Source organism: Takifugu flavidus, chromosome 8, assembly GCF_003711565.1.
Source record: "Takifugu flavidus isolate HTHZ2018 chromosome 8, ASM371156v2, whole genome shotgun sequence".
In the NCBI taxonomy this organism is placed as follows: domain Eukaryota; kingdom Metazoa; phylum Chordata; class Actinopteri; order Tetraodontiformes; family Tetraodontidae; genus Takifugu; species Takifugu flavidus.
The window spans coordinates 5,627,671-5,649,703 of record NC_079527.1 but is presented as its reverse complement, the minus strand read 5'-3'; the positions used below and the strand labels follow the sequence as shown (position 1 = coordinate 5,649,703).

General features: G+C 44.7%; 1 protein-coding gene across 1 annotated transcript; it reads right to left on the bottom strand.

Annotated features, from left to right (window-relative positions):
- Nucleotides 1-31: 31 nt before the first annotated feature.
- Nucleotides 32-20,534, bottom strand: si:dkey-11f4.7 (piezo-type mechanosensitive ion channel component 2). Its single transcript, XM_057041875.1, has 55 exons — nucleotides 20,471-20,534; nucleotides 19,749-19,844; nucleotides 17,743-17,844; nucleotides 17,518-17,563; nucleotides 17,265-17,424; nucleotides 16,975-17,188; nucleotides 16,659-16,872; nucleotides 16,302-16,479; nucleotides 15,913-16,011; nucleotides 15,767-15,808; nucleotides 15,416-15,688; nucleotides 14,742-15,008; nucleotides 14,502-14,610; nucleotides 14,280-14,401; nucleotides 14,099-14,158; nucleotides 13,081-13,229; nucleotides 12,806-12,970; nucleotides 12,452-12,493; nucleotides 12,225-12,257; nucleotides 12,018-12,130; nucleotides 11,676-11,851; nucleotides 11,137-11,313; nucleotides 10,878-11,042; nucleotides 10,479-10,679; nucleotides 10,199-10,403; nucleotides 9,999-10,100; nucleotides 9,734-9,899; nucleotides 9,148-9,391; nucleotides 8,973-9,069; nucleotides 8,683-8,842; nucleotides 8,197-8,286; nucleotides 8,013-8,101; nucleotides 7,789-7,854; nucleotides 7,592-7,704; nucleotides 7,364-7,484; nucleotides 7,112-7,183; nucleotides 6,815-6,981; nucleotides 6,255-6,454; nucleotides 5,989-6,153; nucleotides 5,567-5,869; nucleotides 5,170-5,428; nucleotides 4,631-4,819; nucleotides 4,312-4,516; nucleotides 3,996-4,128; nucleotides 3,607-3,754; nucleotides 3,321-3,535; nucleotides 3,055-3,213; nucleotides 2,826-2,973; nucleotides 2,508-2,696; nucleotides 2,230-2,322; nucleotides 1,741-1,910; nucleotides 1,562-1,678; nucleotides 1,282-1,361; nucleotides 887-1,097; nucleotides 32-805 (listed from the first exon to the last, which is right to left on the bottom strand). The coding sequence occupies exons 1-55, from the start codon at nucleotides 20,532-20,534 to the stop codon at nucleotides 553-555; spliced, it is 8,196 nt and encodes a 2,731-aa protein (XP_056897855.1). The 3' UTR covers nucleotides 32-552.
- Nucleotides 20,535-22,033: the final 1,499 nt, after the last annotated feature.

Below are 22,033 nucleotides of genomic sequence, written 5' to 3'. Positions count from 1 at the left end.
TAATCGATTTACAGCAATACTACCTGATTTTTAAATGTTTTTTATTTGGTATGAATAGTTTAACATATTTACAGAAATGCAGCATTTCCAGAGGTATATGTGTTGTTGACCCACAGGTATAAAGAGAACGACGTCAGGTGCCACCTTAAGTTACTTTCTTTTAGAAATGCATGCAGTACTAACAACAAAGACAGTCTTCTGGGACTATTCTTGAAACTGGTTTTGGTTAAATTGCACTGTAATTATCCTAAATGCAATGCTATTTTAACAGCAAAGAGCCACTTTTACATTTTGTCCACCCCCAATCTGCTCTACTGTCTTAAAGAGCACTTGATAACATTTCTGCTTTGGAAACCTTTGGTTGGTCTCTCAATTAAGTATAATCAGAATTACTCATGTTGTCTGTAAACTCTACCACAAACACATTTTGAAAGCATGCCTGTTGGGGGAGGGAGGGAGGGAAACCAGACGTATATGATGGAGAACATCCCTTCAGACTGATCTAGAGATTCAGTGGACACATTATTGACGCCTTGGCTGACCAATAGTAAACTAGCTGTCTTTTTTTCTTGTCATCTTAATCATGGTCTCTGGCGATCGGTAGAGGAAGATGAGCTTTTCAAACAGGGTCTCCTCCAGCTCCATCTCTCCTGTCTCCCGGACCACAAAAATATCAGTGCAAAGCTTCAGGATCCGGTCCACGCACGGCAGCTCCTCAAACATGATGGACCTGGAGATCCCGTTGAAGAACTCTCGGACAAATTTTCCAATCACCAGCACCACAGACATGTACAGACCGACGATGCTTTAATGCACAAGAGAGGAAAGAAAGATGTGAGACGCCAGACGTCCTGACAGTATTCACTTGGTGTTTCTTGTGTCGTACCCGTGTCCGGCCAGAAAGCCCAGACTGGAGGGGCTGACTTTATCGCTGAATATCACCATCTCTATGTTGTGACACTTGGCTGACGTGAGAGCCGGTGAACACTCTTCCACCATCCACCACTGGTCTGAATCTACCTTTGATCCTCCAAGAATCTGCTGGAGTTTGATGGACATGGGCCTGAAGAAAGCCAGCTCTTCACGCTCCATGTGCTCTAAGGGAAGACCACGGTACCGTGGACCAGTTAAACTACAACCTCTCGGAGGTCAGGGTAAATAAAAACACTTACTGTCTACATTAGAGAGGCAGCAGCTGAATCAGAGACAATACTGTGGCCACATAGAACACAGCTAATATTAATACAATACTCTCCACAACACAGGAAAAGTGTAACTAACCTACTTTCAGCCTGGTTGCCATTTTGGACTCTGGTCCCTTCGGACCCCTGAGGAACTTTGGCAGCAGCGAGTTAATCATCCTAAAAGGTGGAAAAGTTTTATTTTGACTTTGATATTTTAAAAAAAGGCAACTAAACTAAAGAAAACAAGTGAAATGGTCGAATTTGTATGCGTTCATGTTCTCCACCGTACCCATTCCTTTAAAGAGAGTAAAAGTACTCCTGAAAACCCCACTGTAGGGTCCAGCTGTTCCAGCTGTGTCCTGTGAAATGACACTCACACAGGTTTGCTGCTGTTGCCTTTGAGCATGTGAACTATCCCCTCAATCAACGCCTTGTCCTCAAACTTCACAGTGTGTTCTCCCGTCGTCTCCGCGTTCATCGATATGGATGCGTTCCTAAGACAGGAAGAAGCCTTTAATATGCAGATATGAGAAGAAACAGCGACGCCCTGACTGACCTGAGGAGCGTCCAGCGAAGCGTCATGTATATGTGGGTGGAGTTGCTGAGCTCCAGGATCATGGACTCTCGACTGGCCGGGCTGATGCTCCATAGCAGACTGGCGTCACTCTTGATCTTAGCAACCATAATGTCTTCTGCTAGATAGTTCATGATGAACTGCATAGCAGACTGACAGAGAAGAAGAGGTATTTCATCACGATCTATGGACATGAATTACACAGGGAACAGGAGAAAGAGGTGTAGCACCCTCTGGAAGAACCCGGTCTTTATCGAAACAGTTTTATTAAATGGTGAGCCTTTTTTTCTTCTGTTTGATCAAAAAGTACAATAACAACAGGCTATTCCACATTTTATTAAGTTTCTTGGGGACTAAGAACTTTTGAGCTCCCCCTTTCCCCAGTCTGAAAACGAGAGTGCGCTGCCTTGTGGTCATCGTTATCAATGAAACCGTCTATTGAGCATGTATCATTGGTAGTGTGAATCTTACTGGATGGGTTGCATAGATTTTGGTTAGGCGATTGAACTCATTTTCTTTGAAAGGAACCAGGTTCTGCTCCTGCGCGCTCATGCTGAACAGAGGCTGCGGAAACACATTGAGTCACAGTGAAGCAAGCACAAGCATAAATGCTGGTTAGTTTGGCCGTCATCAGCAGTGAAACCTAGCTCAAAGCACTGCTAGGTCACAGAGAGGGTTGATAGGTCAGTCATAGTGCTGACTTTAATCCAAAAGTCATTAAGAACAACCATCCTGCTCTTCCTCCTGACCTCATATCCTGCAATGCTGAGCTGGATGGACACTTCCACCGGCTGATTGATCACTCCGGCTGCAGACTGGACCAGTGACATGAAGAGGAGTGGGAACCAGATGATACTAATGAGAGCAAAGATGACAAAGCCTCCCAGCCCATATTTCACCACCTTTTTCTTCTTCTGTCCCGGAGGGGGCGGATATTTCTGGACAGAAATACAGTATAATAATAGTAATAGTAACAACGCACGGGACACCAAATGAAAATTTGAAAGCAAAGTGTTAAGATCTAAACTTTGCAATGTTTTTTCGTCGCTTCATGTGAGCTTCATTACTTTTTCGGACTCTCTCCAGCACTTCAGGATAAAGATGTTAGCGTAGATATCTTCAACACAGATCCAGTTAGAAAGAGACAGAGTGGTGTCAGTCCACACCCAGTCCATCACTGCCCTCAGCTCTGTCAGGAAGGGAACCAAACGGAACCTGGAGAACAAAACAAGAGGAAACAATTATGAAAGAATTACTGATTTATTTATTTTTTAAATCAATTAATCCCAGTCTAACCCTTGGAAGAGGAAGAGGTTTATGTAGTTGTAGTTCTTTGTAAGGAAGTTGCCTAGAATACGGTTGGGGTAACCACATTTGATCTGGTAGGCAGACAGGCCAAAGTAGATGCACTTTACAAAGTACCAGAGCTGAGCCACGGGATTTCTGTTGAATCTCCTGTAAAGCAAAAGGAGGGAATGACACATTAAAGGCAACATTAAATGCTCAAAAATAGACCCCAAATGTACAATGTCTTGACATAATTGATAATACCCTTTACATACCTCTCTGTGACACCAGGAAGGATGAAGAACATCCAAAAGTGTATCCCAAACACCAGTACCACCTGGAAAACACACTTCCCCAGCAGGGACTTCTTCAGATAGAGGGCCCGGTCCACGATCATGGTGCCAAACTGGATGAGCAGCATAACCAGGAAGGCCTCCGGAACCTGGTCTTCTGACAGAGACTCTGTGATGTCTGCCGCTGCTGAGTATTTCTGAAACAAAGCTCAGGCTCGTTGTGTTGTCTGGGACTCGTTCTGGGTGTTTTCATTCAATAGAAACTCACCCCAAATGCCCAGTAGCCATAGATAGTGACAATAAAGTTGACAACATCAATGAGGAACATGATGGCGTACACGTCACACACGGGGCTGTATTCAGGATGGATGATGTCGTAGAAAAATTGTCTGATGGGCAGGTAAACGTGAAGGGCACTGGAAAAAAGCAGCACACCAGACACTCTTCTCTGCTCTTAAAATATGCCAGCTGCTATCATTTTGCAGTGAGACATTGAAATAACCACTGATATGAAAAGTGATTAATAGCTGAGACTTTTGTTAAGCATCATTTTCCATTTTCCATGCAGTCATTTCCAGTAAAAAGTAAATCTGTGATTTGGACAGCTTTCTAAAATTGTTATGTTTTGATATGGAGTGGATAACAGCACAAGCTCACACTTCTATGATGGCTGCCTTGGCCTGTAACATCCTCTCTCTGATCTGCTGTCGGATCCTCTGCTTCCTGGTCAGCGGACCCTTGTACTTTTGCCGTCTCTTGTTCTTCCTGTGCTGCTTTTTGTGTTTCGCCTCTTCAGAAGGAAAAACAGAAATGCCAAAGTGGGGGAATTTCAAGGGTGACCCCCACCACCACCACGACAGCCCCATTAAGGGTAAAGGGGAAGAGGATGGATGCAATAAAAGGGCAAACAACACATGAGAGGAACCAATGCTAGATTGATCCAAAGGAGGTTAAATATTCGTATTATATTCACCACTGGATTCTGACGGCTCGTCCGTATTTCGTCTCCAGAAGATGGAGGTGGTGGAAGCCTGGAGAGGGAGGAACCTAAGCCGGCGCCGAGGTTTCTCTTTGCAGTTGTTCCTGTCTCCCGTCATCCTCTTCTTCTCCACTTTCCGCTTCATCTTCTTAAAAAAGTCAGGCATCTCCACCTCTTTGTTGTCCCAGAGTCCATGACACTGCATCACAGACACACACAAAACAACCCACATCAACGTAACGGTGCCACGGTGATGGGCGTGGACACACGGAGGAACTCAGCAGGGTCCCATAGGCAGGTGCTGACCTCCTACCTTGAGAATAGACCGGTGGAAGAACAGAGCGAGCAGCTGAATGAGGTCGAAGAGGACGTAGCCATCTTTTTTCTCCACCCCTATGATGTTGGGCAGGGCAAAGGGCCGATCGGCGTTGATGCCTCGGTACGCAGAGGTGGTCCACGGGAAAAACCCGAACTGGAAAAAGTACTTCACCACGACAGTCAGCTGTGGGAAGCAGAGGAAAGAGGTCGGGATCATGAACCAGATCAAGAGGAAGCAACAGACATGGAATCTTACGCTATGCTACAGAGACACAGAGATTCATAAACTAATGTAATTCTGCAAGTTCTGATGTGAATTCAAAGAAACAGTCCCACACCCTCGTTAGTTCCTGTCCTTATTTTCTACAGGCAGCACGACACTTCAGGAGAAACACTGCATTTAAAAACGATCCTTTATTTACGTTTCTTTCTTCAAACCGCGAGCTCCTTTTCTGGGGTTAACACTGGAGCACGGATCGAGCACGAACACGGACCATTAAACCCAACACACGCTGGTATCATATGCTACTCCACCTCTGTGTAGATTATGGCGGTCATCCAGAACCGTTTGCTGGGCCGAGGCACGGACAGCATGGCCCAGAGGAAGATGAGGATGGGCAGGATGAGAGAGAGGAACGAAGCGGACACAATGTGGTTGAGGATGATGACAAAGTAACACAGCATCTCTGACTTGGACACCATTGTGTTATAGAGGGCAAACACCAGCTTCATGAGTCTGGGCAGTGTCAGGAAGAACCTGTCAGACTCTGAGATCTCCTCGTTCTCAAACATGCTGTAAAAAAGGAGAGTTGAATATGAAAGTGTTGTGGTTTGTTCACTTTTATCATTAACTCGAGGACCCAAATCCTTTCTGAACTATATATAAATATGAAACCCCATAGGTGTCGTCTTCTAAATCCACTCTACTGACTTGTTAAGCAGCAGCTCACTGGCGGTGAGATTTCTTGTTTCCTGACTCAGAGGTCTGGGGGAGTCGGGAAGGTCAAGGCTTTTCTCTCCATCCCTCTCCAGGAAACCCAGAGAGGCTTGGTCTGGGTCCTCAGCACCTTCGTCTTCTTCCCCATGCCAAGATTTCTTACTCAGCTGCTCCTCCTCTTCCTCTTTGCCATCCTCCCTTTCTTCCTGTTTGTACCCGCCTGTTGTTCCTCCCACTGTGTCCCCCTCCTCCTCGTGTGCTTCCTGGTCATAGACTTGAGGAAGAGAACCTTTCCATCTTTGATGATAAAGATATTTTCAGTTGCAGATTCAATTCAATCTATATACACTATATATATATTTAGATCCATATCTATAGTTCTAAACTCATGCACACGTGTTAAACGCATCCCTCACCCCAGTGAGATTTCTCCTGTCCCAGCAGGAGTCAGGTCGATGTTTGTGGTTCTCACAAGCCTCCGTCTGAGCTGGTCCGCAGGAGCGCCTGGTGTGACAGGAAGCTCGTCTAGCTCTTCCTGGGTGAGCTGTCTGGAGCAGATCATGGTCTCTTCTGTCATACAGCTGAAGGTGAGGAGGGAAGGCAGCGGGTGAAAATACAGTAATACAGCAACCAGGAGTAACGATACATCTGACGGTTGCTTCACAGTTTCAAAGAAATCCACCTGGATAAGCTGCTGCCCCACGACACTTTGGACGCTTGGTTTTTCAACTTAGCATAGGCGAAGCGGGAGGAGAGGTCTGCGGGCGAGGGAAGGGGCGGCGGCAGGCAGCCGTCCTGGTCCTCCAGAGACGAAAGCGTGTTCTGACGGGAGATCCAGTTTTCGTAAAACTGCTTCACGCTCTCCTGGCTCACCTCTTTGCCCTGCAGAGCCAGGCGAAGAAGAAGAGGTTCAGAGGAAGGCAGACGGAGAACGCACCGTGCTGCTGTTGGGCGGCTGTGAAGGTCAAGAAAGTTCCTCCACTGATATCAGAGAACTTTAGCACGATGCTGGTCAGAGCAGCAGGTGTAAATAACCTAATCACTAATCATTTGTACTCAGAAAGTTAAGATGCCACATATTTATGTTTAAATGATCTCCCAGATGTTTGGGTGGAGGTGACACTCTCCAATACTATCTAATATTTTACTGTGGTTTTTACTTCAAACATTTATTAAGCACGCATTTACCCACAGTTACATTCTATATATCAGCTAAAGTTGGGACGCGTGTCAGGTGCTCACCTTCTTTTGCTGCTGGCTGAGCAAGGTGCGTTCAAAGCGCAGCACTTTGGAAATGTCCAGGTTGTCTTTGCACAGCGAGTTCAGACCCTCCGTCAGGTCGTCAAGGAGCACCAGGACGAAAGCCCAGATGAATTTCAGGGTGCTGGTGACGCGCTGGAGGATGTTTTCTGCAGAGACGGGACAGCGAAGCGTAAAGTAAGTGTCAGTCTAAAAGCAGTGTAGTCGACTGACACTTAATTAAAACCTAAAATGTGATGAATGAGACCGTAGCGGCTGATTTTGTTTGTTTGTTTTCACCTTTCTCCTCTACCTCTTCCTCCACAGTGCTTTCATCCAGTTCATCCTCACTGGAGTCTGTTCTGTCGATGCCTGAAAAAAGAAGATCTCATGTCACTGTTTTACACTGTGTCCCACTGACACTTTTGGGAACCTGAACATTCCCCAGCTGATAAAAACAACTGTTTTATCATTATCATCATCATCCTCATTATTCCAAGTTAATGTCAGGACTTACTCAAATAGGGTAATATGAGAGTAAAGTTCTCTCACCCTGCTGTTTCTGCAGCTCTTTCTTTGTTCTCCTCTTTTCTTCCTTCTTTATTTCCTTTTTCTCTTTCTTCAGGTCCTTCAGAGCCTTCCTCGAGCTGGTGGCCCAGGCGTTGTACGCCAGCTAGGAAATGACATCACACAAGCAGCTTGACTGATAGGAGGGACACCAAATGTCAAATGGCCTGACTGAATGAACTCATTGGTTTGACTTTTCCCCATGGAACTCACATAGAAAGCAGACTTCTTCTTTGTGGGTTCATCTTCTTCTTTCTTTTCTGTAGCCTCCTCCTCTTCCTCCTCACTGTCGCTCTCAAAGAGGTGATAGCCACAGTTGTTCTCCACTTCACAAAACAGGACATCAGCAAGCATCAGTAAGCATCCATGCGTGTTGTGTTTGTGACATTGTCAGCAAGACTCCTGCTCACCACCAGGCTGGGACACCCAGGGCTTCCACCATTTTCCTGCATCTCTCTTTGCTTTCTCTTCATCATCTGGAAGATGAAGATTCTTAACTTTAGGTGTGAAAAGCTTGACAATCAGTTAATCAATGACATCGCTCTCTCGTGGTGCTAATGCAAAGTTTGAATGTCTATATATTGACCAAAAAGTCCCCCATAGGAGGAGAAATTCAAGCTTTCAAGCATATTACTCAGTGTCTCTTGCTCTGGACACACAGGAAGAGCTGGTGTGTCCACCGCTGAGGGACGACTCTTTTGTTTCGACTTTATTTTCTCCATCCTTTAGAACAGAAGTGGAAAATAAGGTGAAATGGCAGCTAATAGCTGCTTAACACATTCACCTATGTCATTTATAAAAAGTGAAATGCGTCTTACTGTTTCTTTAACGTCTCCACAGATTTCTGCTCCAACTCCAGCCGGGCCGCAACCAACTTCTTCACTTTGGCCTCAAACAGTTCAGCGCCCCTTAGAGGTGTGAAAGAGCAACAGAATGGCATGAACATTTTTGACTTCCTGACTGAGGCTGCATTCACTGTTCTGCAGTGATGGATTTATGTCGTTCACCAGGACTATGTATTCAGCTTCTTAAAATTCCAAAATGTTGGTTGCCTCACAACCAGGAAAGTGTGATTCAGAAGAACGTCACAGTTCAGATAACAATGTTTTCTATCAATTGAAACCTTATTTTCTATTTTTGCCCACTACTGCTGTCTTCACAGCTTATAAAGAACACATTCCAAAGATAATCAGGAGAAATTGTTGAGAAATTAAAATCTATGATCTATTTATGTAAAAAGAAGAAAAAAAAATCAAAACCAAAATTCTTCAAACTGGCATCTTTTCAAAAAATAAACAACTGACCTGGAGGCCAATATCTTTGAGGACTTGAGGTCAGACACCACATAGAGGAAGTAGTAGCTTAGGAAGACCCTCCTCTGTGCCAGCAGGACAGTGAAGCAGATGGCATCCCACACGATACCTGCCTCTCCTTCTGGTAGCTCACAGTCCTCGTCGGGATCAGCTGCAATGCACGTATTTTCAACAGTTTTCATATTCATAAGGATGATACAAAGACGAAGGGATCAGATATTAAGGAAACAGCATTAGCAACAAACCAACAAGTGCACTGACAAAAGAACTAGACTACTTACGGACATCATAATCTTTGATGGTGCAGAACATGCTAAAGGCCTGAATTAACCAGCAGCTGTTTTTCACCAGGCTGTCCAGATATGCACAAGACCCAAGCTGTTAAAAAAAGAGTCAGGAAGGTTGAAGTGGTGACAGTAAACCGATGTATGTGTTCTTCATCACTGATCAACTCACAGACAGTAGATTCTTCATGGTGATCACAAAGCAGGTGTATCCAATGAGCCAGTCCCACAGGCGCAGGATGTATCTGACTGGCTGCATTAACACACTACCTCCAAACAACATGAAGTAGAAGCAGGCCACCAAGTAGCCCAGGCAGAAGATGCTAATCCGCGTGGTTCCGGTGATGAAGATGAGGCACAGCACGAGCCAGAAGAAATAACTGAACACAAACACTTTGACCATGTCCAGGTAGCACCTGAGGACCAGAAGGAGACAGACAGGTCATCTTTGAGCATTTGAAAACAGGAAGGACACCAGAAGAAGTACAGGGTCTAACTATTGAGCTGTTTTTGTCTTGAGTGATTAGCATTTTTAGAAATGTGTTTGCATGTCCCTTCTTCATTGTGTGGTTATGAAATAGGATACATCAACATGAATACACTGAAAAATCCTTTGAAAGAGCCAGGACTCTTTTATAAACTGCATCCCTGCTCTCGGGTTGCTTGGGAAGCTTCTAAACTACAACTGTTTTAAGTTAAGACAGACGTGTTCATCAGTATTTTTAAACTATTTAAGTACAATCTCTGTTTTTTGTGACCTGCAGTGAAGGAAGTTATTAACGGGGATGAACTGGTTGAAGGAACAGGGATCCAGGCTGCGGCTGATCTCAACGTTATCTCCAGCCAGCAGTCGCACGGCCGCCCGGTTCTCCTCCTCGAACACCTGCCACTGCAGGGAGGAGCAGAGCAGCAGGAGGTGGTCATCTGCAAAGAGCCGGAGAAAGAGATGGTCAAAATATGGCACCAGCAGAGCGCGCGTCGGCTTATCGTCGTGTCTTTGGTGCACGGTGAAGAAATACTCACAGAATATGAAGGACGGATTGGGTCTCTTGGCAAAGTCAGGCAGGTAAAACCACTTAATTACATTGGAGGTGAGTGGCTGAGCTGCAGCTCTCCAGGGGTAATCTGTCCACGCCACACAGAATGAGCTTTATACGCATTTCATTTATATACAAAATATGACTTCAATGCAGGCTATTTTTTGATACACAAAATGTTCATACCAACACAGAAGGCAGGAGGGATGCCTATACACAGCACATACTGCAGCACCATCAGCCCTGCGGTGAAGCAGCAGTATTTAGGCCACACCTCCCCGATGGCTTTCCTCCGCCGCCGTGACAGGACCGCCATTAAGGCACAGGAATGGAGCAGGGCGTAGAAATCCATCCTCTGGCCAATCACGTTCACTGCCACGATTAAACTAATCTAAGAAGTACAAACCTGTGATCAGTCAAACACATAAGCAGAAGCGCACCGTGCCCCTCAGCCCATACGACATACCTCCAGGCCAAATTTGTAGAATAAGAAGTTGATGAAGTACTTGATGCAGGGCAGTATTCCCTGGTCCAGGTGTTGCCTTGTTATGCCTTGGAAGATGATGCTGAAAGGTGGAGGCTTTAGACTGTTGTGAAGGCGGAAGTAACGCTGATGGCGATGCACCGTGGCCTCAAACACCAGCAGCCCCAGCACCATCAAGTGGTTCTACAACACGAAGCCCACGTGGTTGTACTCATGACACTTCTCAAGCCTTTGGCCAGAACAAGCCAACACAAATGAACACGGTTACATTTTACAGTCAGAGTTTGCAATTACGGGTGGTGACGATGCAAACGGCTACACGTCAGGTCAGGGAAAAGAGGCAGAAGTGAAGGTTTTGGTTGTCAGGGTGTGTCGCTGTACCTGGAGACAGGGGAGGATGCTGCCCTCACACTTACGCAGCGCCCCCCACCAGTAGACGGGGTCCACAGGGTGACTGTAGAGGACCGACCTGTTGAGCAGCTCCATCACCACCACCCCCACCTCTGCCTTATCACCCAGGCCGGAGCTGTTAGATGGCAGCAACGACTGTGGGACAGATTTCAAATGACGGTCGGAAAAATGACCCGATTATCTCTAAATATGGGCGGAGACTGGAATAAACGTCAGGAGGTGCCCTCACGGCTGTGCAGTTGAAGGAGTAATCGAGGGGTTTGATGACTTTGAGCTGGTAAAGCATCTTGCACACCACCATGACGCAGGCCCACACAGCAGAGATGCTGGACGCTGTAGGTCGTATCCGTGGGAACGGCAGAGCGAACACCCACAGCACCAGGAAAAGCAAGTTCATCAGAGAAACCTGTCGAAATGACAATCACAACATCTCCCTGTTGGATTTCTGCCAATTCTCTAGAATTTTAAATGTTTCTCTCAGGGTGAAAACAAATGCATTTCACCTACAAAAGTGGGTAAAACTACTCGAAATCTTTCAGTTTAGCAACAGATGCAGAAGATAGCAGGTGGGAACAGGGAAAACAGAAATACTGTATATACCTGAACTGAGGAAGCTTAAGAGCATGTACAGTATATAAATTAAAAAACACAGTTTGATGGAATCAGTGGTCAAGCTACTACTTTAGTGTAAAGAGTGCAACCAGAGCAGTGCATGTGAGACAACCCCACAAACTAAATCAGGAATAACCACGTTCCTTGACTTCCCACCTCTTGCAGTGACACCCAGATGATGCCAGAAGAAACAATCTTAATGCTGTGGAGTTCCAGCAGTCTCCAGAGCTGCTCCTGGACCTTGTTCAAGCCTGACATAGCCTGAATGAGAAGCAGGCCTGCTCGGTCCACAATCACCATCCACTTGTCCTCACCAGTGATGGGCACAGAAGCTGGGACAAGCATGGAAGTGACTCAGAACATTATTCCACCCCAGACAGTAATTACTCACAAACTCATGATTGGAGAACTGTGCAGGTGCAGATGAGAGACAGCCAAAGCCAGAAAGGCAACATGGCCGACCCAGTAAGCTGCTAAATGTCCAACATGCGATTGTACCCTCTCCTGTCCTGCTCTCCAGATCATCGGCTTCCTTCACCGAGGAGGACTGCAGTCCAACGCTGTCCAAAGTCTCCTGGCTTTTCCCAATTTCCATCTGCTCCTTCACTAGCCTATTGAGTATCAGGAAACATGTTTAAAGAATATGGCCCCTATTGTTATCGTATACGGGATCATGAACGCACGAAAGACCGTCGAGAGCCTTACTTTTGCCGGAATTTTCCAATATTTTCCTTCAGCCTGGAAAAGGTGAAGTAAAAGGTGTGAGTGTAACAGGGAATTTTTTTCGTTATAAATGTGAAATTCAACTTGATTCAAATGATTAAATTAATTCCATGCGAGCTTAACAAGATGGCTGTCACTCAGAGGCCACGTGCACGTACGTTAATGTAGCTCATAATGGTTTAAGAGGTAGAAAAACATAGATTGCTTACGTCTCAGTTATCATGTCCACTGAACTTCTGAGGTCCTCCTCGCTGTAATGAAGAAAATAGTTACAATGTGTGTGTGTGTGTGTGTGTGTGTGTGTGTGTGTGTGTTGTGTGTGTGTGTGTGTGTGTGTGTGTGTGTGCATGCGTCATAGTGATTTACTGGCAAAGTAAGGATATTTTTGTGAAGACAGGACTTTTGTCTGGTTCTCACGACCGAAGGTTAAATCTTGGTTGAAAGGGTAAAACAGGGATTGGGCTAACATCCTAGCTATCCTAGCATTTAGCTACAGGGTCGGGGTAAGGGGCTGAGTGAAACTCTGCCTAAAGACAGAGGTCCAAACACGTGTGCTGCCTCACCTGGAGGCCTGTCTCACAGGTACACTGTCAAGGTCAGTGAGAGTCAGGAAGTCCGAGTTGAAGTAGTGCAGCTGGAGGATACAGGCCAATAGGAAGACAGCAGGAAGCAGAATACGTGCAAACAGCTCCACCGTGTGGTACCGTTCCAAGCCCAGGTCCCTAAGACTGTAAATTCACACATAGTGACGTACAACATTAGGAGTGTATCAATACGTAAGATGTCCCACTTCTGTCTTCTGTCACCAACATAAGCGTGTAGCCATAGAGACGCTCACCCTTCTTCGGACATGCCCATTATCTGTCTGAACAGCCCAGACACACTTCTGAACTGGTACATGTAGATGGCAATCAATACCACCATGGAGTAACCCACCACGACGGCCCAGAACGTTTTCAGGAGCCGACGCCACACGTCGTAGCGCGTCTGGGAGGGGAAGCAAACACACCATCACCCTCTGAAATGAACCTCTTCTGTGGAAGCATTTGCTTGATACACAGGGAGTCGACTGCTGAACCTGAACCTGTCTGTTGGTCGCTGTGTTCTTAATTGGAAAAAAAATTGCAATTTGGGATTCTTCTTGTTACTTTTTTATCCCACTTCACCACTAAAATAAACTAGCCTATTCTCAGAGACATGCGACTTTTTAATAGTTTCTGCCAGCAAATAAGATCCTTCGATGATCCTGGGTGCCTAAATCATAAATTCTATCCATGGATGATCCTCTTGAATATAGCAAACTTCATCCTTTTTACATCTGTCACAAACTCCTGTATACAAAATGCCAGGATGTTTCTGACATTGTCTCATAAACCGAATGGTGTTGAGGTCTTACGTCACATTCAGAGCCATTAGGCCTTCCTGTAAGTGCCTACCATGTTTCTAAAAGGTCAGCAGAAACATCAGACGGGGGGGAAATAACAGGAAAACAGCAGCAAAAAAGTGACGGTGTATGTGTTTATGCATCACAATCAATACTTTTAACTGTAAGACTGCAGGGATGAGCTGCTTTTATCAGAGTTGGGCCTTTTCTGAACGTTTTAAGGCACAAGCAGCCCTGGACGATTCACTAATGATGATCAGGCAGTAAACCTATTACGGTGTAAGATGAACCTGAAGTGATGGTGGCTTTGTGTGTATCGCAACAACTTCTCAACTATTTAAGTAGATTACCTTGATGCCTATTGACCCCCCCACCCCACGCCCACAATGTCAACATCGAATCTGAGTCTTTTGTCCACTCTGTGCATACGTTACTGTGCATTAACCTTAAAAGCAAAGAAAGTGAAGGTCACCTGGTAGAAGACAACGCAGAAGAGGAAGAGGACAATGTAGAGGATCTTGTAGACCACCACCTAAACAAGTTAGGTAGGTTAGGACAGTAGGTAGGTTAAAAGTAAAGCGCTAACTGTTCATTTCGTTCGTTTTATCCCATAAAACTTTACCCAGAGATGATTTTGAACAGTTTATATACACCTTTCCAGAGAAACTGATGACAAAGAACATAGAGCAGCAGAAGAGGATCCAGTATTTCACCAGCAAGCCCTTGACTCCTGAAATTAGCATCGCTACCAGAGGGGACGGTTGATTTTCTTCTGCTGCTATAGAGAAAAATCAGCAAAAGAAAGGAGTGTTGCAGGAACACGTCACGGTATCTTGAGCCACAGCAGTTATAAGAGTAACGCAGAAGGATGTTACTTGGTACAACTCTGACTTCATCCAGCGACTCTACTCTCAAGCTCTGTGCCTCCTTTCTCTCTTTTAGTTGTTGACGAAACATCAGCCAAAAGTTGAAGCTGTAGAAGACCTGAGGAGCACACCGTGTGATCAGGTGTGATAGTTGTTACTGCGTACAGAAACTGTGATGGCTTTGGTATGTGATATCTAACCATCACTGGAAACAGTAGCATTTTTAGCAGAAACTTGGTTTAAACTCACTTTTGCTCCCAAGTGGACACACGGTGCAGGGTGATAGCTGTTCAGATCAAAGTCCAGTATGACAGTGGCAGGCAGGCCGGGGTATAGCTCTTCCCTGGTAAGACGCAGTCCACTCAGGAAACCCAGCACTACTAGGACGGTTCCATAGGCAGCCAGGAATGGAGCAGACATCATGGCGTAGCGACGTCGGTCTCTCATCATCCAAATCATACAGGACCACACCAGCAGGGCAAAGGTCAGCCAGTTGTTGTATGTGATGCTCCAGACCTTTAAAATAACCTCAAGGTTAAGAAATTTACAGCCAAATGACTATTTTTGGTTAAAGTTATCAAAACATTCATTATGAAAACAATTCTATTGAAGATATTTCTGCCGACCTAGTTGACTTTGTACGCTTTCTTACATAATCCCAATAATTTTAATGGGTTTCATTAATGATTTAAATGTGATTCTTTTTTAAAGACAATAACAAACTGGTGAGAGTCCTTTGCTAATACTGCTACTAAGGCTAGCATGCTATCTAGAGACTGTAGAAATAGACAATTAAACATTTTACCTGTACTGGTAATCTAGTTTTTCCTTCCAAAAGTATTATTTTCAGATATTTTCTGTGTCTGGCTAAGCAGATGACACACACTTGAGCCTTCGATCAGGTGTGTTGATAGTATATTTACCATCATGATGATTAGGCCACTGACATAGCTGTGTTTTTGCACCATCCGTCCAAAGATGACCAGGCCACTGGGTCCAGATGGGGCCGATGTGGCCTCTGTTGGAGTCTTCAGGCTCTCTTCACATTTTCTAATTCCTGTGTCAGTCTGGTGAGTACCTTCTGACAGTGAGTCTTTGCTGTCATACTGTGACGGAGAGTAACAGTTTGTGTAACCAGCCCCTCCTAACAGAGACCCCAGATCCTGCCAGGACCGCTCTGTCACCAAAACCATCGGCTGAGGAAGAACATGCCCAAATATATATCATTTTGATAAAAAATGGTTTTGAAAAATATTTAGCAATCACATTGATACCTCATCGGGTAGATAGGTGTCCTCATCAGTGCTGCTTAAAAGCTGTAAGTAGAAAGAATCTGAGGTTGAAATCTCAAGTCACAGCAGTTGGACACTGATTTATGACACAGGTTGGCAGCATAGGACTGTAATAAGCATCTAGTTACCTCCCGTTTATCTCCTGAAATGTAAATGACCCTGGAGAAGCTCGGAGGAGCTTCTGGACTTTCTGCAGGACTGTCAGACTCGTCTCCATCATCAGTGTCCTTGGAAGAATGTCATGGGGGAAGTAAAGTCAGCTGACCACGCTGAAAAGTTGGTGTACGTGTGAAGTATTTGCTTCAAACGCAGTCAAAGAAAAAGTCTTCAAGGGTCTTTGCAGAAACTACAGTAGGAGTTGTTGGTTTTCAATCAACACATGCCTATTATAAATTGTAAAAGAAATAATTGCTGATATTCAGCTTTTCAGGAGTCCGTCGCAGGCGTGTTTAGCAGCAGCACTGAACGGCTGACTACCATCATCACAGTAGATCCTCTTTGACTTCCTCTGACAAACAGATGCACAAACCTCCTCTGTGATGTGAACCCATTTGTGCAGCAGCGCCACCAGTGTGAAGTAGAGCAGCAGCAGGACCAAAGGGTTAACGAAGTCAGGCCAGCTGACAAACGGATGCAGAGCCAGCGTGTACGGCTCGGAGCTATTGGTTCTGATCACTCCTGTCATCCCAAACAACCTGAACGGGATAAATAAGAACACTGAACTCACATTTTGAGGTGAATATCGAAGAGATAAACCAACTCGGAAGAGGATAATGGGTCCTTTCACATCCTCAAACACCAAAACCTACGACTTTACAGCAGATACGAATTAAATTCTAAATGCTACTGATGAAGACGATGATCACAACTTCACCTGGCGTACACATCCTCTGGCGGCACGAGCTGCTGGAACAGCGGGAGCTGGTAGAGGTAAAGAACCAGCAGGTGTCCTCCGCTGAAGATGGTCAGCATCACGCACAGAGAGCTGAAGATTAGCATCCCGATGGAGCGACTGAACACCCACCACCACACCAGACCCAGAAACACTGCAAAGTACACCCCCGAGGTGAGGGAGGGGAGGATGATACCTGCACACACACAAACGCACACACACCCCATGGGTAATATCTCAAGGAATCAGCAGATGTCATAAACGCTAGCGTGAACCTTGACTTTGGCTGATATTGTACCTGCCAGACCCAGAAGGAAAGTCACCACCACTTTCCCTGCTGTGTTCATGATTGCTGAAAGCAGCAGTTTGAGTCCGGCTGCAAACATTATCAGCTTCTGGACAAACTGGGGCGGGCCCGACTGAACTGGCGCCGTGGTCTCCTCTGAGCTGTCAGAGGAGGAGCCTTCCATGTCACTTTCCTCCTCAGACTCTGTTTCAGAGGTTTCGCCTTCCTGACAGGCCAGAGGAACAATCAGGGTGATTTGACTGCACATGTAACATGAAGGAGTAACGCCAACGGGCCGTCACCTCGGCTTCAGTCCTCGGGAGGCCGTTTTCGTGAAGATTGACCTGGGGCGCGGGATGTGTGAGCTTGTTACACAGCCTCAGAACAAAGAGGGAAGATAAAAGGATGCCCAGATCTGGGGCCAGGAGACGCACAATGTTCCCCGGACCAACCAAACTGAATCTGTGAAGATACGAGCATCAGCAGATTTTAATCTTGACCCAAAAGGAAAAATAAATTCTATGGAAGAATGAGAAATCGTGTGTCTTTGCATACCTCACAATGCCCAAATGGTATAAGACTTCTTCCCAGTAGCCACTAACTGTTAGCAGGAGATATAAATGAAATGTCAAACAAAGCTGTTCTCACTCTGATTAACTTTCTCAAATGTAAAGGGTTGGACGTTTCAAAGTTTCTTTCATTTCCTTTATATCGCCAACAAGTAAATCTTTGAGGGCTGAGCGGCGTTCTGTCCTGAACACATGCTGCAGTTGTTTTTACCATGTGGGTGGATGTAGGTGAAGGGAATCTGCATCAGGCACTGCAGAGTCAGGAGAGTCAGACTGGTGTAGACAATCAGCCGCAAGAACTGGCCCGTTTTACCTGAGATGGACCAGAAGAAAATAAAGCAAAATGAACATGTGAGCGAGTCTCGTGACGAGGATTCAGCTTTTGTCATGAAGATGTGAAAATCAGAGTGGACTGATGTATATTCAGATGATGATGATGATGATGAAGAATCTGTGTTTGCTGTTCAAATTTTGTTTATCGTCATTGATTCATAAGACCAGAGTGACACAAAAAGGACAAACAGCCACTGTGAGACAACAAAAACTGCTAATTATGGATGGATGGACGGATGGATGGATGGATGGATGGATGGATGGACGGACGGACGGACGGACGGACGGACGGACGGACGGACGGATGGATGATGGATGATGGATGATGGATGGATGGATGGATGGATGGATGGATGGATGGACGGATGGACGAATGGACGGATGGACGGATGGACGGATGGACGGATGGATGATGGATGGATGGATGGATGGATGGATGGATGGATGGATGGATGGGTGGATGGATGGATGGATGGATGGATGAGTGGATGGATGGATGGACGGATGGACGGATGGATGGATGGATGGAATGGATGGATGGATGGATGGATGGATGGATGGATGGACGGACGGACGGACGGATGGATGGACGGACGGATGGATGGATGGATGGATGCCCAGCCCTGTTGTGTGTGAATACAGCCTTCTCACTCTTCTTCTTGAATCAACCCCTCTCTTTGTTTCTGGCTCCACAGGAGCTGGTTAATCTCTCCTATCAGAGATCTTCACCCCCAGACTGGGGGCGTCTGGGTGAGTCTCCACAGAAACACAGATTTCTCTGTGTTTTAGGAAATGTTATCTCCTTGACTAAAGCCGTATTCTCTGTGTATTCATTATATGCTGACGACGCTTTCAGAAAAAAGTCACTAATGTGCTGAAATTAAGTTAGAGCGACGGTTTGAAAGAAAGAAAGAAAGAAGAAAGAAAGAAAGAAAGAAAGAAGAAAGAAAGAAAGAAGAAAGAAAGAAGAAAGAAAGAAAGAAAGAAAGAAAAGAAAGAAAGAAAAGAAAGAAAGAAGAAAGAAAGGTATAATGTATCTGTGAAACAATATTCTTTTTAATTTCAGTTTAAAATTACTTTAAAGGAAATCTTCTCTTAAATTACTTTCAAAGTTGATATATTATCTGTGTATTCATTTAATAGAATATAAAAGGATCACTTTAGTTTTGGTGTATTGACAGATTTTATTTATTTATTGACCCTGCCACTGGTGCCTGTTTGACTCGTGCATTCAAATGGATCCGATTATTGAGGCTCAGTAGCTTTAATGGCTCAACATGATCTGAACCAGCAAATCTGTTAATGTTCATGGATTTTCCTAAAAGCTTAATTCCATTTAAATCTCGTCGTTTCTACTCTGCCATTTATCACGAAAGTGGGTGGATGAAGAAAATCAGCTCAAAAAAGAAATCTAACAGTTAAAAAAAAACAGGGGACCTTTCGTAGTCAGAGGGGAGATGAACAAATGGGGGGAAAAAGCTCTTAAAATGCTGACATCACAACTTTTTAATTCCTTGCTGTAATTACCAAAGCTATGTATAATTAATTTGAGCATTCTGACCACATCCCCTTTACAAAGTACTTTGAGGGAAGGGGAGGTAAAGATACTTTAATTCAACAGAAGGCAGTGATCAATAAATCTAAAAACACACGCACAGTCAGCACACACACACACACACACACACACACACACACGTGCGCATGCTTTTTTTTACCACTTTGTTTTCACGTCATCACATAAAAAACACACATACATCAATAACCTATGATAGGAGCAGTTTACTTTGGATTGACTCATTCAATAAAATTAAGATGTCACAAATATTCGTTTGGTATTTTCAAGATGTTCCGTGACAGTGCACATCTTTGATTTCCTCCTCTCACCTTTCATCGTGACCAGGCTGGGGTTCGGCAGCACCGGCACAGTGAGCACAAACAGGAAATACACCAGGGACAGGCCATTGTAGCGGAACAGACAGGCTGAGGACAATGAAACACACATTATTATTATTACGTTGGGCTGAAATCTACAGGAAAGAGATCCATTTGTCAGCAAGAATAAGGAAAATCTGCAATTATTCATCAAAAAACTCAACCAGTTACTGTTTCCTCTGTTGCGTGCATCCATTGTTCCATATCGCCACCAGTTTTGATTTTTTTTTTGTCAACTATTAAAGCAAAATGTTGCAATAATCAATATACAAGCGTAGATAGAAAACATGCGAGTGCTGCTTTGTAACATTAAGTTCCAAAACCAAGTATTTAATTTTGAGGATGGGCGCTATTTTAAAAGATTATCCTCTGAGCATCTTCATGAATAGACCTTTTCATTTAATAATAACTACACTCCAGATTTCATAGAAAAACAACCATGTCCAGTACAGGAAACAAAGAAATTAAGTTCTTTGTCCTGAACCTTAACTAAAATTTCCCTTCACTGTTAGGTCTGGTTACAAAATAACTATTAAACACAAGAAAAAGAAAAAAGGTTCCATGATCAGTAGAGACGTTGGGTCCTGAACCACCAACACACTCTGCTGCTGATTGTGTTAACATTAACAACACCAACACAGACCTCTATGAACTAAATGAACAAGGAGACTCACCAGCCAACAGCAGCAGTGGCAAGAATAAGTTATAAAGAATCCCAACAACCAGTTCCCCGGCCATGTCTGCCCAGTCAGGCGCGCTGTCTCTCCTTTTAGATGTCTGCTCAAATAAGTCCGAACACTTTGGAGGGAAACTCCAGCCGGCTCACATTTTCGTGAGAGGAAGTCAAAGCATTCTCCAAGGAGGAGGAGGAGGAGGAAGCACCACGAGAAAGTGGCCGTTAATCCGACGCAAAACCCGGCGATGTGGGTCCGGTCAGAAGCAGCACCGTGAAGGGAACTCGCAGGCGAGGATCCTGATTTGAGTGGGGATGATGCCTCTCTGCTCGTCCTCTCTCACCTCTCTCACTCTGACATAATGGGTTGGATCCCAGCTCAATCTGGGACTGACCTCAGGAGAATATCGCCCGACATGACCCGACACGGTCAAAGGTGTCTCTGTGCTCGCAGCCCTTCTCGTAGGCGCTCTGTTGAGGGCGCCTTTGGTTTCCTTCAGTGCTGACAGTCAGCTACGGTACAACATGGTCGTTTTCTGCTCAGAAGCTTTGGGCTGGCTCATCATATTTGCCCTACGAAGTAAAGGGAAGCGTATCTAATATTCATGGCTGTGAGACCATTAAGAGCTGGTGTGATAACGGAGGAGTGATCAATGCAGAGACTGAGCCTTACTCAAGCATTAACTTACACACCCTCACCACCCCCCGCCGGGAAAAAATGCACCTCACAAAGAAATTGGTTAAATAATACAAATGAAAATATACATTTAATTCCAATTTGACGTTCAACCGGTGATGCAAAGGGACAGGTTCATCGTTTACTGCCACTGTGTTGAACGCTGCATTCTTCATTATTGCACCAACACTGCAGTGCACACAAACCTAAAAATTAAAAAAAATTAAATAAGTAAGTCATGAGTGTTAAATCCTAAGCGGTAGTTGATGTTTACTGAACGAGTTGCTATAAATTAATTAAATATTACTTAATCCTGAGTACATTAAATACAAACTTTAACATTACAACATTAACATAACACCTCCTATAGAAGTGGATACTTCAAAACTGGAGCAGGTTTAAACCATGATTTAATGATCGGGTAACATTGATTTACTGTTTATTTTTAGACATTTCATTAGACACAAGCAATTAGAAAATCCAAATCATGAAAGCTGCATCAGTTGGTACCTGAAGGTTATTACATTTTTATTAATTAAAAAAAGAAACAGACAGAAAATGCTAAAAGATGAACTACCAAAACAATCAACTTTGGGTTAATATGGTTAAATAAACCCCAGAGAAGCCATGAGATGAATGAGGGGTTGGTCAACTTGGCCAAAATCTAACCACACAGAACCCTGGAATTTCTTTTTTATGAGCAGATGAAACTTTGAGGGTAAATAAAGCCTCTGACTGACTCCAGGAGAGGAAAACACACATCCAATTACTCCGCAACAGCAGATCTAAATTGATTGGGCTAGAATGAATGCTGACTAGCCATCTTACATTTCATGACTCGGCAGTTAAAACAGCATTGAGAGGACACGGCAAAAAGGGTCTTAGGGC